Source organism: Apodemus sylvaticus, chromosome 9 (genome assembly GCF_947179515.1).
Source record: "Apodemus sylvaticus chromosome 9, mApoSyl1.1, whole genome shotgun sequence".
Taxonomy (NCBI): Eukaryota; Metazoa; Chordata; class Mammalia; order Rodentia; family Muridae; genus Apodemus; species Apodemus sylvaticus.
The window spans coordinates 54,122,340-54,135,439 of NC_067480.1; the positions used below are offsets into that span (position 1 = coordinate 54,122,340).

A 13,100-nucleotide genomic window follows, 5' to 3' on the forward strand; every position below is an offset into this window, starting at 1 on the left:
GCAAAAGCCTCACTGATTAACTCAAGGCAAATTGGTAAGGCTATAGACGACAATATCAGACCTGTCAAGTTGGACTCTTTGAGGATGAGGCGTAGGTTTATGGGAGCAAGGAGAAGGGAGGATGAGGCTCTCAATCTACTTAGATCTGGGAATGGAAGGATCTAGGGAAGGTTTGTGGGTACAGTCAGATGCGAGCAGGGGCTTTGTAAAATGGATGATTTCCTTCTAGAGATGAGTACCAAAAAAGTAGAAGGGCGAGTGAGCTTAGCACGTCAAAAAAATCTTTGATCATCAGTGTTTATAAACGATGAGGAAGGGGTTTTGTGCCACAGACTAAATGTGGAGGTCAAAGGACAACTTTGTGTAGTTGGTTCTCTCCTTCCCCATTCATGTGGGGTCTGGGTGGGCTTGTGCAAGGATGTTGATCTACTGAGCCAGCTCACCGGTTCAGCTCAGCATTCAAAAAACAAAACAAGTTTTATTTCTATTCATATGAGTGTGTGTTCACGCCACATGTGTATGGTGCCCTGCAGGCTAGAAGTATCAGATTTCCTAGAGCTACAAGAAGTTGTAAGCTGTCCAATGTGGGTACTGAGAACTTAGTCCTCTGAAAGAGCTGCAGGTGCTCTTAACTGCTGAGGTGTTTTCCCACGCTCACCTGTAGCAGTTTTTGGAGATTTTAAAACATCGCTGAGAGATATCTGGCTAGGTTTAATGTTAATTTTTACCTCATTTGCCTCTTCTTTGTATGCTCCCCTCTTTTTATTCAAAATCTTTTGAAGGGAAATTTATTCTAAGAATTAAAGGGCATCTGTCTATGAATGTACAGTATCATTAAAGTAATCAGAAAACATAATTCTGGTCTGCCAGCCAGCCGGTCGTGGGGCCTGTGTCCTACCAGGCAGCAGAGGGAGTGAATCCCCGCAGCTGTCTTCGCTACTTGCCGGGGCCGAAAAGTATCACTAGGTACTGAATTATCCTGAGCTTAAGATCTCTGGGGGTGCAAGCCGCCAGGGGTCTGCTTGCGCCCAGGACCTGAGCACATAGGCGGTTTGTCTGCCAGCCAGCCTGTCTGGGGGCCTGTGTCCTACGTGAGGATCAACTGAGGGAGTTACTCTCCACCACCATCTTCTCCCCATGACAGAGCAGTCGGGGAACACCTGGTTCACTGAGACAACCCAAGTATAACATTGCTTGAGGCAAGACTCAGCAGGGCTCCAAAGGCACAAAAGAGGAAGGCAGCATATCAGCACTCTGTGCCAGAGGAAACCCAGTCATCCAGTGTCACGAAATAACCTTAAAGGTCCACAGGAGGTTGAAGCACAGCCAGTGCTTCAAGACCATCTAACACCAGTGAGAAACAGATGGCTAAAGACAAACGTAGGAACATTACTAACAGAAACCAAGGCATTATGGCAGCATCTGAACCCAATTCTCCATCAACAGCTAGTCCTGGATACCCCAACACACCAGAAAAACAAGAGTTGGATTTAAAAGCACTGGTCAGGATGCTGTTAGAGGAACACATGAAGGACATAAATAAATCTCTTAAAGAAATTCAAGAGAAAAATGACCAAAAGCTAGAAGTCCTTACAAGGGAAACACAAAAATCACTTAAAGAAATTCAGGAGAATATGGGCCATAAGTTAGTAGCCAATAAGGAGGAAATGCAAACATCACTTAAAGAAATACAGGAGAACTTTGATCAACAGGCAGAAGTCATGAAAGAGGAAACACAAAAATCTCTCAAAGAATTAGAGGAAAACAAACAAGCAAGTGAAGGAACTAAGCAAAAACATTCAGGATCTAAAAACAGAAGAAGAAACAACTAAGAAATCACAAAGGGAGACAACTTTGGAGACAGAAAACCTTGGGAAGAAATCAGGGGACATAGATGAAAATATCAACAACAGAATATAAGAGATAGAAGAATCTCAGATGCCAAAGATACCATAGAAACCATGGACTCAACAGTCAAAGAAAATGCAAAATGCAAAAAAGCTTGTAACCCAAAACATCCAGGAAATCCAGGACACAATGAGAAAGCCAAACCTAAGGATTATAGGCATTAATGAGAGTGAAGATTTACAACTTAAAGGGCCAGCAAATATCTTCAACAAAATTATGGAAGAAAACTTCCCTCACCTAAAGAGAGAGATGCTCATGAATATACAAGAAGCCTACAGAACTCCAAACAGACTGGACCAGAACAGAAATACTTTCCATCACATGATAATCAAAACCCCAAATGTACTAAACAAAGAAAGAATACTTAGGGCAGTAAGAGAAAAAGGGCAAACAACATATAAAGGAAGACCTATCAGAATTACACCAGACTTCTCACCAGAGATCATGAAAGCTAGAAAATCCTGGGCTGAGCTCATGCAGACTCTAAGAGAACACAAATGCCAGCCAAGAATGCTATACCCAGCGAAACTCTCATTCACTATAGATGGAGAAACCAAGATATTCCATGACAAAACCAAATGTACACAATATCTTTCCACAAACCCAGCCCTACAAAGGATAATAGGAGGAAAACACCATTACAACGAGGGAAACTATACCCTGGAAAAAGCAGGATATTAAACTTCTTTCATCAAACCCAAAAGAAGATAACCACACAAGTATAAAATTAACATCAAAAATGATAGGAAGCAATAACCACTACTCCTTAATATCTCTTAATGTCAATGGACTCAATTTCCCAATAAAAAGACATAGACTAACAAACTGGATACGCAAACAGGACCCTACATTTTGCTGCATACAGGAAACACACCTCAGTGTCAAAGACAAAAACTACCTTAGAGTAAAATGCTGGAAGACCATTTCTACAAGCAAATGGTCTCAGGAAACAAACCGGAGTTGCTATTCTAATATCAGATAAAATTGACTTTCAACCTAATGTCATCAAAAGGGACATGGAAGGACTCTTCTTGCTGGACAAAGGAAAAATCCAACAAGAGCTCTCAATCCTGAACATCTATGCTCCAAATACAAGGGCGCCTTCCTTCATAAAAGAAACTTTACTAAAGCTCAAGGCACACATTGCACCTAACACAATTATTGTGGGTGACTTCAACACTCCACTCTCCTCAATGGGCCGATCGAGAAAACAAAATAAACAAGGAGACAGTGAAACTAATTGAAGCTTTGGACCAATTGGATTGGATTTAACACACACACACACACACACACACACACACACACACACACACACATATATATATATATAACTTTTCATCCCAAAGCAAAAGAATATAACTTTTTCTCAGCACCTCAGGGTACCTTCTCCAAAATTGTTCATATAGTTGGTCACAAGACAGACCTCAACAAATATAAGAAGATCTAAATAATCCCATGCCTCCTATCAGATCGCTATGGAGTAAAAGTGGTCTTTAATAACAATAAAAACAACAGAAAGCCCACATACACATGGAAACTGAACAATACTCTACTCAATAATACTTTGGTCAAGGAAAAAATAAAGAAAGAAATCAAAGATTTTTTAGAATTTAACAAAAATGAAGGCACAACATACCCAAATCTATGGGACACAATGAAAGCAGTGCTAAGAGGAAAACTCATAGCTTTGAGTGCCTCCAAAAAGAAATTGGAGAGAGCATACACTAGAAGCTTAACAGTACAACTGAAAGCCCTGGAACAAAAAGAAGCTAATTCACCCAGGAGGAGAAGAAGACAGGAAATCATCAAACTCAGGGCTGAAATCAATCAAGTAAAAACTAAGAGAACCATACAAAGAATCAACAAAACCAGGAGCTGGTTCTTCGAAAAAATCAACAAGATAGATAAACTCTTAGCTAGACTAACCAAAGGGCATAGAGACAGTATCCAAATTAACAAAATTAGAAATGAAAAGGGAGATATAACAACAGAAACTGAGGAAATTCAAAAAATCATCAGATCCTACTACAAAAGCCTATACTCAACACAACCGGAGAATCTGGAGGAAATGGACAATTTCTTAGACAGATACCAAATACCAAAATTAAATCAGGATCATTTAGATCATCTAAACAGACCCATAACCCCTAAAGAAATAAAAGGGGTCATAGAAATCCTTCCAACCAAAAAAAGCACAGGACCAGATGGTTTTAGTGCAGAATTCTATCAGACCTTCAAAGAAGACTTAATACCGATACTCTTCAAACTATTCCACCAAATAGAAACAGAAGGAACACTACCCAACTCCTTCTACAAAGCCACAATAACACCGATACCAAAACCACACAAAGATCCAACTAAGAAAGAGAATTTCAGTCCACTTTCCTTTATGAATATCAATGCAAAAATACTCAATAAAATTCTTGCCCACCGAATCCAAGAACACATCAAAACGATCATCCACCATGATCAAGTAGACTTCATCCCAGGGATGCAGGGATGGTTCAATATATGGAAATCCATCAATGCTATCCACTATATAAACAAACTCAAAGAAAAAAACCACACGATCATTTAATTAGATGCTGAAAAAGCATTTGACAAAATTCAGCATCCTTTCATGCTAAAAGTCTTGGAAAGGACAGGAATTCAAGGCCCATATCTAAACATAGTAAAAGCAATATATAGCAAACCGGTAGCCAACATCAAACTAAATGGAGAGAAACTTGAAGCAATCCCACTAAAATCAGGGACTAGACAAGGCTGCCCTTCTCTCCATATCTTTTCAATATAGTTCTTGAAGTCCTAGCTAGAGCAATTAGACAACATAAGGAGATCAAAAGGATACAAATTGGAAGGAAGAAGTCAAACTATCACTATTTGCAGATGATATGATAGTATACTTAAGTGACCCAAAAAAACTCTACCAGAGAACTCCTACAGCTGATAAACAACTTCAGAAAAGTGGCTGGTTACAAAATCAACTCAAGAAAATCAGTAGCCTTTCTATACTCAAAGGATAAGCAGATTGAGAAAGAAATTAGGGAAATGACACCCTTTACAATAGCCACAAACAGCATAAAGTATCTTGGGGTGACTCTAACCAAACAAGTGAAAGACCTATATGACCTATATGATTTTCTTCTTCTCTGAAGAAGGAAATTGAAGAAGACCTCAGAAAATGGAAAAATCTTCCATGCTCGTGGATTGGCAGGATTAATATAGTTAAAATGGCCATCTTGCCAAAAGCAATCTACAGATTCAATGCAATCCCCATCAAAATCCCAACTCAGTTCTTCATAGAGCTAGAAAGAGTAATTCTCAAATTCATCTGGAATAACAAAAACCCAGGATAGCTAAAACTATTCTCAGCAGTAAAAGAACTTCTGGGGGAATCAGTATCCCAGACCTCAAACATTGCTACAGAGCAATAGTGATAAAAACTGCATGGTATTGGTACAATGTCAGTCAAGCGGATCAATGGAATAGGATTGAAGACCCAGAAATGAACCCACACACCTATGGTCACTTGATCTTCGACAAAGGAGCTGAAAGCATCTAGTGGAAAAAAAGATAGCCTTTTAAACAAATGGTGATGGTTCAACTGGAGGTCAGCATGCAGAAGAATGTGAATTGATCCATTCTTATCTCCTTGTACTAAGCTCAATTCCAAGTGGATCAAGGACCTCCACATAAAACCTGACACACTGAAACTGATAGAAAAGAAACTGGAGAAGCCCCTTGAGGACATGGGCACAGGGGAAAAGTTCCTGAACAGAACACCAATAGCTTATGCTCTAAGATCAAGAATTGACAAATGGGACCTTATAAAACTACAAAGTTTCTGTAAGGCAAAGGACACTGTCAAAAGGACAAAACGTCAACCAACACATTGGGAAAGGATCTTCACCAACCCTAAATCCAACAGAGGGCTAATATCTAATATATACAAAGAACTCAAGAAGGTAGAACCCAGAGAACCAAATAACTCCATTAAAAAGTGGGGTACAGAACTAAACATAGAATTTTTACATGAAGAACTTCAGATGGCTGAGAAGCACCTTAAGAAATGTTCAACATCATTAATCATTAGGGAAATGCAAATCAAAACAACCCTAAGATTTCACCTCACACCAGTCAGAATGGCTAAGGTAAAAAAATCAGGAGACAGCAGGTGTTGGCTAAGATGTGGAGAAAGAGGAACACTCCTCCACTGCTGGTGGGATTGCAAGATGATGCAACCACTTTGGAAATCAATCTGGTGGTTCCTCAGAAATCTGGGCATGACACTTCCGGAGGACCCTGCTATACCACTCCTGGGCATATACCCAGAGGATTCCCTGGCATGCAATAAGGATACATGCTCCACTATGTTCATAGCAGGCTTATTTGTAGTAGCCAGAAGCTGGAAAGAACCCAGGTGTCCCTCAACGGAAGAATGGATACAAAAAATGTGGTATATTTACACTATGGAGTACTATTCAGCCATTAGAAACAACAAATTTATGAAATTCTTAGACAAATGGATGGAGCTGTAGATCATCATACTAAGTGAGGTAACCCAGTCTCAAAAGATCAATCATGGTATGCACTCACTAGTAAGTGGATATTATCCTAGAAATTTTGAATACCCAAGACATAATCCACATATTAAATGATGTCCAAGAAGAATGCAGGAGTGGTCCCTGCTTCTGGAAAGACTCAGTGCAGCAGTATAGTGGAATACCAGGACAGGGAAGTGGGAAGGGGTGGATTGGGGAACAGGGGGAGGGAAGAGGGCTTATGGGACTTTCAGGGAGTGGGGAGCCAGAAAAGGGGAAATCATTTGAAATGTAAATAAAGAGTATATCGAATAAAATAAAAATAGAATATTAAAAAAAAGAAAAAAGAAAAGAAAACATAATTCTATAATATTTAATATCCAGTTCATTTTAGAATTTTTCTGGTTGTCCCTCATGAAACTGAGAGGCCAAACCTACTCCATCTTGGGACTGGCTTCCATCTTAACAAAACAAAAAACAAATAAACAAAAAAGTCTGAGAACTTGACCTGCAGCAGAACCCAAGCTGCACCCACATACCAGGAATGACTCCACGGCTTGTCCTTGGCCAGAGTTACTCCCTGGCAACTTCCTAGCAACAGCTAATCCAAGATTAGTCTGATGATTTCAGATGTACTTTCTGACCATTTGTGATTGTATATGGTCTTGCTTCAGAGGCCCCGCCTGTAGGCTTACAGTCACCCTACGAACTGCTTGCCTGACAGCAGTCTTCCCTACCCCCCCTCACTTGCTCCTATTTTCCTATGAAAACTTGCCCTGCTGAGAGTTTGAGGCTGCTCCCCCTTCCCTTCCCATCCTGCTGGGTCAGGGTTGGGTGGGAGGAGCACCCAAGCCCCAGCTTGTAATAAAGAGACCCTAATGCTATCACATTAGAGATGGCTCCTTGGTAGTCTTTTGGGGTTCACAAACGGTTCCTGGCACAACAAAATCATATTTCATTTGGTTGTTATCTCTCAATATAAAATTATGTATTTATATTTTAAATGTAAGTTTCTTTAACATCTATTTCTTTTTCGTGTATATGTGTGGATGTGCATAGCAAGGTCAGAAGAAAGTGGGGGTCAGTTCTCCTTACACCTTTGGGTTTAGGGGACACTCTGCCGCATTCTGAGCATCTCATCCTGGGGTCAGTTCTTACACCATGTGGGTTTAGGGGGCACTCCACCACATTCTGAACATCTTGTCCTGACATTATCTCAGACCCAGGCAGGTGAAATTCTCGTAGGACTCGTGGAAGGACTTGGCAGGTTCTACACTTATGCCCTTTGTCATGTGAGCACAGTGTTCAGGAGATCTCTGCAAGGCAACACTGAGAAAGCACAGACTATGAGGCTGCAAACCCCGTCAGCTCCTCCAGTCAGCCCTCCAACTCCTCCATTGGGTACCCCGTGCTCAGTCCAAAGGTTGGCTGCTAGCATCTGCCTCTGTATCTGTCAGGCTCTGGCAGGGCCCCTCCGGAGACAACCATAACAGGCTCCTTTCCATATGCACTTCTTGTCATCCATAATAGTGTTGGGGTTTGGTGACTGTTTATAGGATGAATCCCCAGGTAGGACAGTTTCTGGGTGGCCTTTCCTCCAGTCTCTGCCCCATACTTTGTTTCCACACTTTGCTTCTGTGAGTATTTTGTTCCCTTTCTCTGGTCTTCCTTATTCTTGAGCTTCCTGTGGGCTGTGAATTGTAACTTGTTTATTCTGAGCTTTTGTACTAATATCCACTTATCAGTGAGTACATAACATGTGTGTTCTTTTGTGATTGGGTTTCCTCACTCAGGATGACACTTTCTACTTCCATCCATTTGCTTAAGAATTTCATGAATTCATTGTTTTTAATAGCTGAGTAGTACTCCATTTTATAAATATACCACATTTTCTGGACCCCCAGGGCTCCCAGGGAGTAAACCATCAACCAAGGGGTACACATGGTTCCAGCCTCAATTGTAGCAGAGGAATGCCTTGTCGGGCACTGGTGGGAGAAGAGGTCCTTGGTCCTATGCAGTCTCGATAGCTGCCCCAGTGTGGGGAAGTCGAGGGGATGCAGGTGGGAGTGGGTTGGATGGAGGGGCATCTTCTTGGAGGCAGGTGGTGGGAGGATGGGTTGGGGGTTTTCTGGGAGGAGGGGAAACCAGAAAAGGGTATAACATTTGAAATGTAAATGAAGAATATATTCAATAAAACAAAAACAAAACAAAAAACCAAAAATCACCCCCCAAACCCCTCAAACCAAACAACAACAACAAAAGAAAAAGAAAAGAAAGCAAGCAAGCACAGGCTAGACCCTCAGCAGGCAGCGGTCCTCCCAGCATTTGTATCTTGAACTCGCCAGCCTCCAGCACGGTGAGAAACACATTTCTGTTCTTTTCAAATTGTCTATCACTAGTGAACGAAAATATCTAGAGATAGGAATTTGTTCACAAGACTATATTTTGTCCCACCCAAAGACCATTGCTAGTTGAAACCATCAATTAGGTTCAAATAAATTTTCAAACTTGGTAACAGTTCAGAAGAAGCAGGCTTTTGTGGACCTGAAGAACTATGCCTTTCCTTTATACATCATATATTTCACCGTAAAACAATAATGCCATTGTTTTCCAGAAGCTGCCTCCAGCGACAAATGCCCAGAGCAAGGATTTCAAATAGTGATTAACTTGTCCCTCACTGCTCAGGCCCTGGCCAGAAAACGCTAAGCATTCTGGAAAATGCACAGAGTTATCTGCTAAAGTGTCCTGCAGACCTGGACTCTCCTTAGGGAGCCAGTAAACAGAGCATGGGAATAGTATTTTTTTTTTTTTTTGGTTTGTTTTCTTGGGTTTTCAAGAAAGGGTTTCTCTGTGTAAACCAGGCTAGCCTCGAACTCAGAGATCTGCCTACCTCTTCCTCCCAAGCACTGTGTTTAAAGGCATGCACCACCACGACCGCCTAGTGGGAATAGTTTTACAATACAAATAAAATTATCTCTCATGGTTTAACAATTCAAAAACCGAGATTAATCTGTAAATGCTAGGTATACTTTATGCTGCATTACATGAACCTGTGGAAGTCAGAATGATCTGGTAAAAAACTCTCATTGGGCATGCGCACGGATAACACACAGGAATCAGGGGGCTTGGGATTTTATGCCAAGAAACCAGAAAGGCACACTCTTGTTTCTAAACAATTCTGTCTAGAGCAGTACTACTGTGAGCCCTGTATAAGGGGTATGCCAAGCAGTCGAATGGAGACAGTTAACTGTGTCTGTGGGGTGTGTGAGAGCACTCGGAAAACTGCTTTCCGGAGGCTTTTAATCTACTTAGAGAGAGGTGGATGTGGAGAATCTAGGAAAGGTCTGTAGGTGAGATCAGGTGTGAGCAGGAACTGTGTCCGATGGAAGTTTTTTAGTGCTAGAGATTAGTTAAAGATTTTGAGCAGACTCTCACTTAAAAGAAGGCATTTCAAATATAGCAGTGAATAATAGCTCTGAGGTAGGAAAATATATTTAAAATGTTTCATATTTTTAAACATCTAAAGCGCTATCTACCTTGCCTTAGAGCCAGCTTTGGGAAATATTTTTAAACGTTGAATGGTCAATAAAGTTTCTGGGTTTGCTTTGTATATAATGGTAAAATTGTTCTGATACTGAGAGAGCAGAAGGCATTGAGTAGGCAAGCTGGAACTCTGTAAAATAAATCATTATATTTGTCTACATGACAGATACCCCAGAACATGAATGGTAAAGAGAAAGCGTTCTTCATATCAAGATACATTTTTTTAAGTGTCATAATTTTACCAATGTAGCATTACTACATCAAATGGATTTGGAACATATTAGGGGCTGAGGAGGTAAGATAAAATGTATGAATGTGTCTTGTGTTTGTGGAACAGTCAAAAATGTTCAAGAAGGTTGCTGGAAATATCCAGTTGGCACCCAGGTGACAATACACAGGAGGTGATGCTGATACTACAAATCAAGAAAGATACGGTGTGCAGAGAAGATGGCTCCTGAGACTTAGGTAGTATTTCCCATCATGTGGAGACCGGTGACCACGGGAGAGCTCTGGCTTCCGGGGAAAACGGAAACTGCCTGGCAAGGAACCACACCCGATGGTCCTGCTTGGTAAAGCCTCCAAACTCAGGCGACTGAGACCGAAACGCGGCTCAGGCGTTCTGCACGTGGTCCAGGAAAGCGCGGGAAAGGCAGCGGCGCTGCGCGTGCGCAGCAAGCAGCGGTTAGGTTAGTGGCAGATAGGGCCCTGAAGAGAATGCAGCAATGGAGTTGCCTCCTCCGGGGAACCGGAGGGTTTCCATCAATAACCCTCAAGAGACATCTGGCAGGGTTCCCACCACCCCAGCCGTTTATCCCAGCCAGCCATCTAAGATCTCTTCCATCTCCTCGAAGCGCTCCGCCTATTCTTACGCCTACAGGCCTTCCATCATGAGCAACCGCAGCTCGGGGGCCCAGTCCCTGCTGCCGAACCCCATTCTCCAGAAGACCTCCCTCAACGCCCCAGGTGCCCTGCAGAGCAAAGCGTCCAACGTCTCTTCAGTCCGCTATGCTGATGAAGAAGGCAAGCCACTCACGGACCAGGACAAGGACAAAGACAAGGGCAAGGGCAAGGGTAAAGGCACAGGAACTCGGCTGCTGAGCGTGAGTGGCCACGGAGGAGGGTGGGCCGAGGATGGGAGGATGGGAGGCCGGGGGTGGGGTGGGGTGGAGCGGGGCAGGGGCTCCCTGGGGACTAAAAGGGCAGCACTGGCAATCCTGAGACCTCCCTCATCTCAAAGGTGGTGACACTAGAGACCTTAGTCGGTTACTTTAACTTCCTGAGCCTCATTTTATCAACTAGCATATGAAAGACTGATTAAGAAGGAGATGACAATGTAATTGCTGTTTTAACAGGGCAAAGAACAGTCCCTCACCGCAGTCAATACCATCGCTGCTAAACCCCAGACACTTTATTTTTATTTTTTGATTATTTTGTTATGGAGGGGCCTTAGTTTGCTTTATTTTTGCCTTCATACACAAGCCCTGGTTGACATGGTACTTGCTGTGTGGCCCAGACTGGTCTCAAATTCTTGGCAATCCCCCTGCCTCTTCATAAGGTCTTTCTTTAATAGTAGTGAAGGGATGGAGATGTAGATCACAAGGAAGAACCAAATTGTAATTCCCTTTTATAGAAATGTTATTAGAAGATTACTAGGAAATTTCACATCCTCTGTTGGCCTTACTTTACTAAGAAATAGTGCAGTTAAATTATCCAGAAACAAAGGCAGTGATGGCACATGCCTTTACCCAGGAGAAAGAGTCAAGTGAGTCTCTGAGTTCGAGGCCAGCCTGGACTATAGAGCAAGTTTCAGGATAAGCAGGGCTGCACTGAGATACTGTATCTCAAAAAATAAAAAAAATAAAAAAATAAAAACTCAGAAACAAATGACACATACAAAAAATTGAGCTCTATCTTTGTAAAATTAATTACTTGGTCTAAGATTTTCCTAATTCCAAAACCTTAGCCTGCTTTTAAAGCATTGTCATGATAATTGAGAGCATATTAAAGCACACTAAAGGACAACTTTTTAATAATATTAAATTGAAAGGCACAATGATTTGTAAGAGAGGCATGCTTTGAAATCCAGACCATGGGCTGAGTTTATTTTGCATGATCTTAAGGAATTTGGGTTTTATTTCTCAAAATAGTGACTTTTCATATTGTTTTGAACATGATGATTCCTTTTCAATGTAAAAATTTCCTTAGCATAAAAATAACTGGTCTTTATTATTCTCTCTAGGTTGTTTTGTTTGTTTGTTTGTTTTAGTTTTTGTTCATCTGTATCCAAAATTTGATCTTCTGAGGTGCTTCCTAAAATGTTGATCGGGAAATACTGGAGAGATGGCTGAGTCAGGAGCTATGCTGTTCTCGCTGAGGAACTTAAGTTCAATTCTATACTTGGGCAGCTTGCAACCACCTGTAACTCCAACTCCAGGAGATTTGGCCTCCGAGCATATTTTCACTCATGTGCGCTCTCTCTCTCTCTCTCTCTCTCTCTCTCTCATACACACACACACATACACACACACATACATACACACACACACATACATACACACACACACACATACACACACACAAACAGACACACAATACACACACACACACACACACAAAACAAATGTAGATTTTTTTGAGACTCCACCTAGTCCCCCTGAGTGAGAAGGGTAAATGCAGGAATGTGATCAAATAGCTTTATTTTAACTAGTCTGGACGTGAGCTTGGGAATCACTTCAGAGGAAAAAGGGAAGCATTGCAACTGTGACTGGGTCTGTAGGTTGGAGGTGCATGCAGCCAGAGGAATGCAGTTGGAACCACCTCATGTCTTTCCACCCTCACTCCAGCACCCAAAATAACAACTCTGAGACTTAATTTTATTTACAAACACCTAGCCATATAGCTAGGCATGGTCTCTGGCTAGCTCACATCTTAATTATCATACTTATTCTGCTCTATGAGTGCCACGTGGTTGGTTACCCGGTCCTCAGTCTCCTGTCTCCTCTGTCTCCGGGACAGATATTTCCATGCCTCTTTATTCCCACAGTTCTCTGTTCCTTCTGGAACTCCACCCTCCAATTTCCTGCCTTTTGCTAATAGGCCATAAACTTT

General features: G+C 41.8%; 1 protein-coding gene across 1 annotated transcript in view; it reads left to right on the forward strand.

The window, feature by feature from the left end:
* Positions 1-10,714: 10,714 nt before the first annotated feature.
* The window catches only part of LOC127692308 (cation channel sperm-associated targeting subunit tau-like), a 41,323-nt gene continuing 38,937 nt past the window's right edge, over positions 10,715-13,100 (forward strand). The window contains exon 1 of the mRNA XM_052192521.1: positions 10,715-11,092. Within this exon, the coding sequence (XP_052048481.1) occupies positions 10,715-11,092 (378 nt within the window). The remainder of the gene's footprint in view (positions 11,093-13,100) is intronic.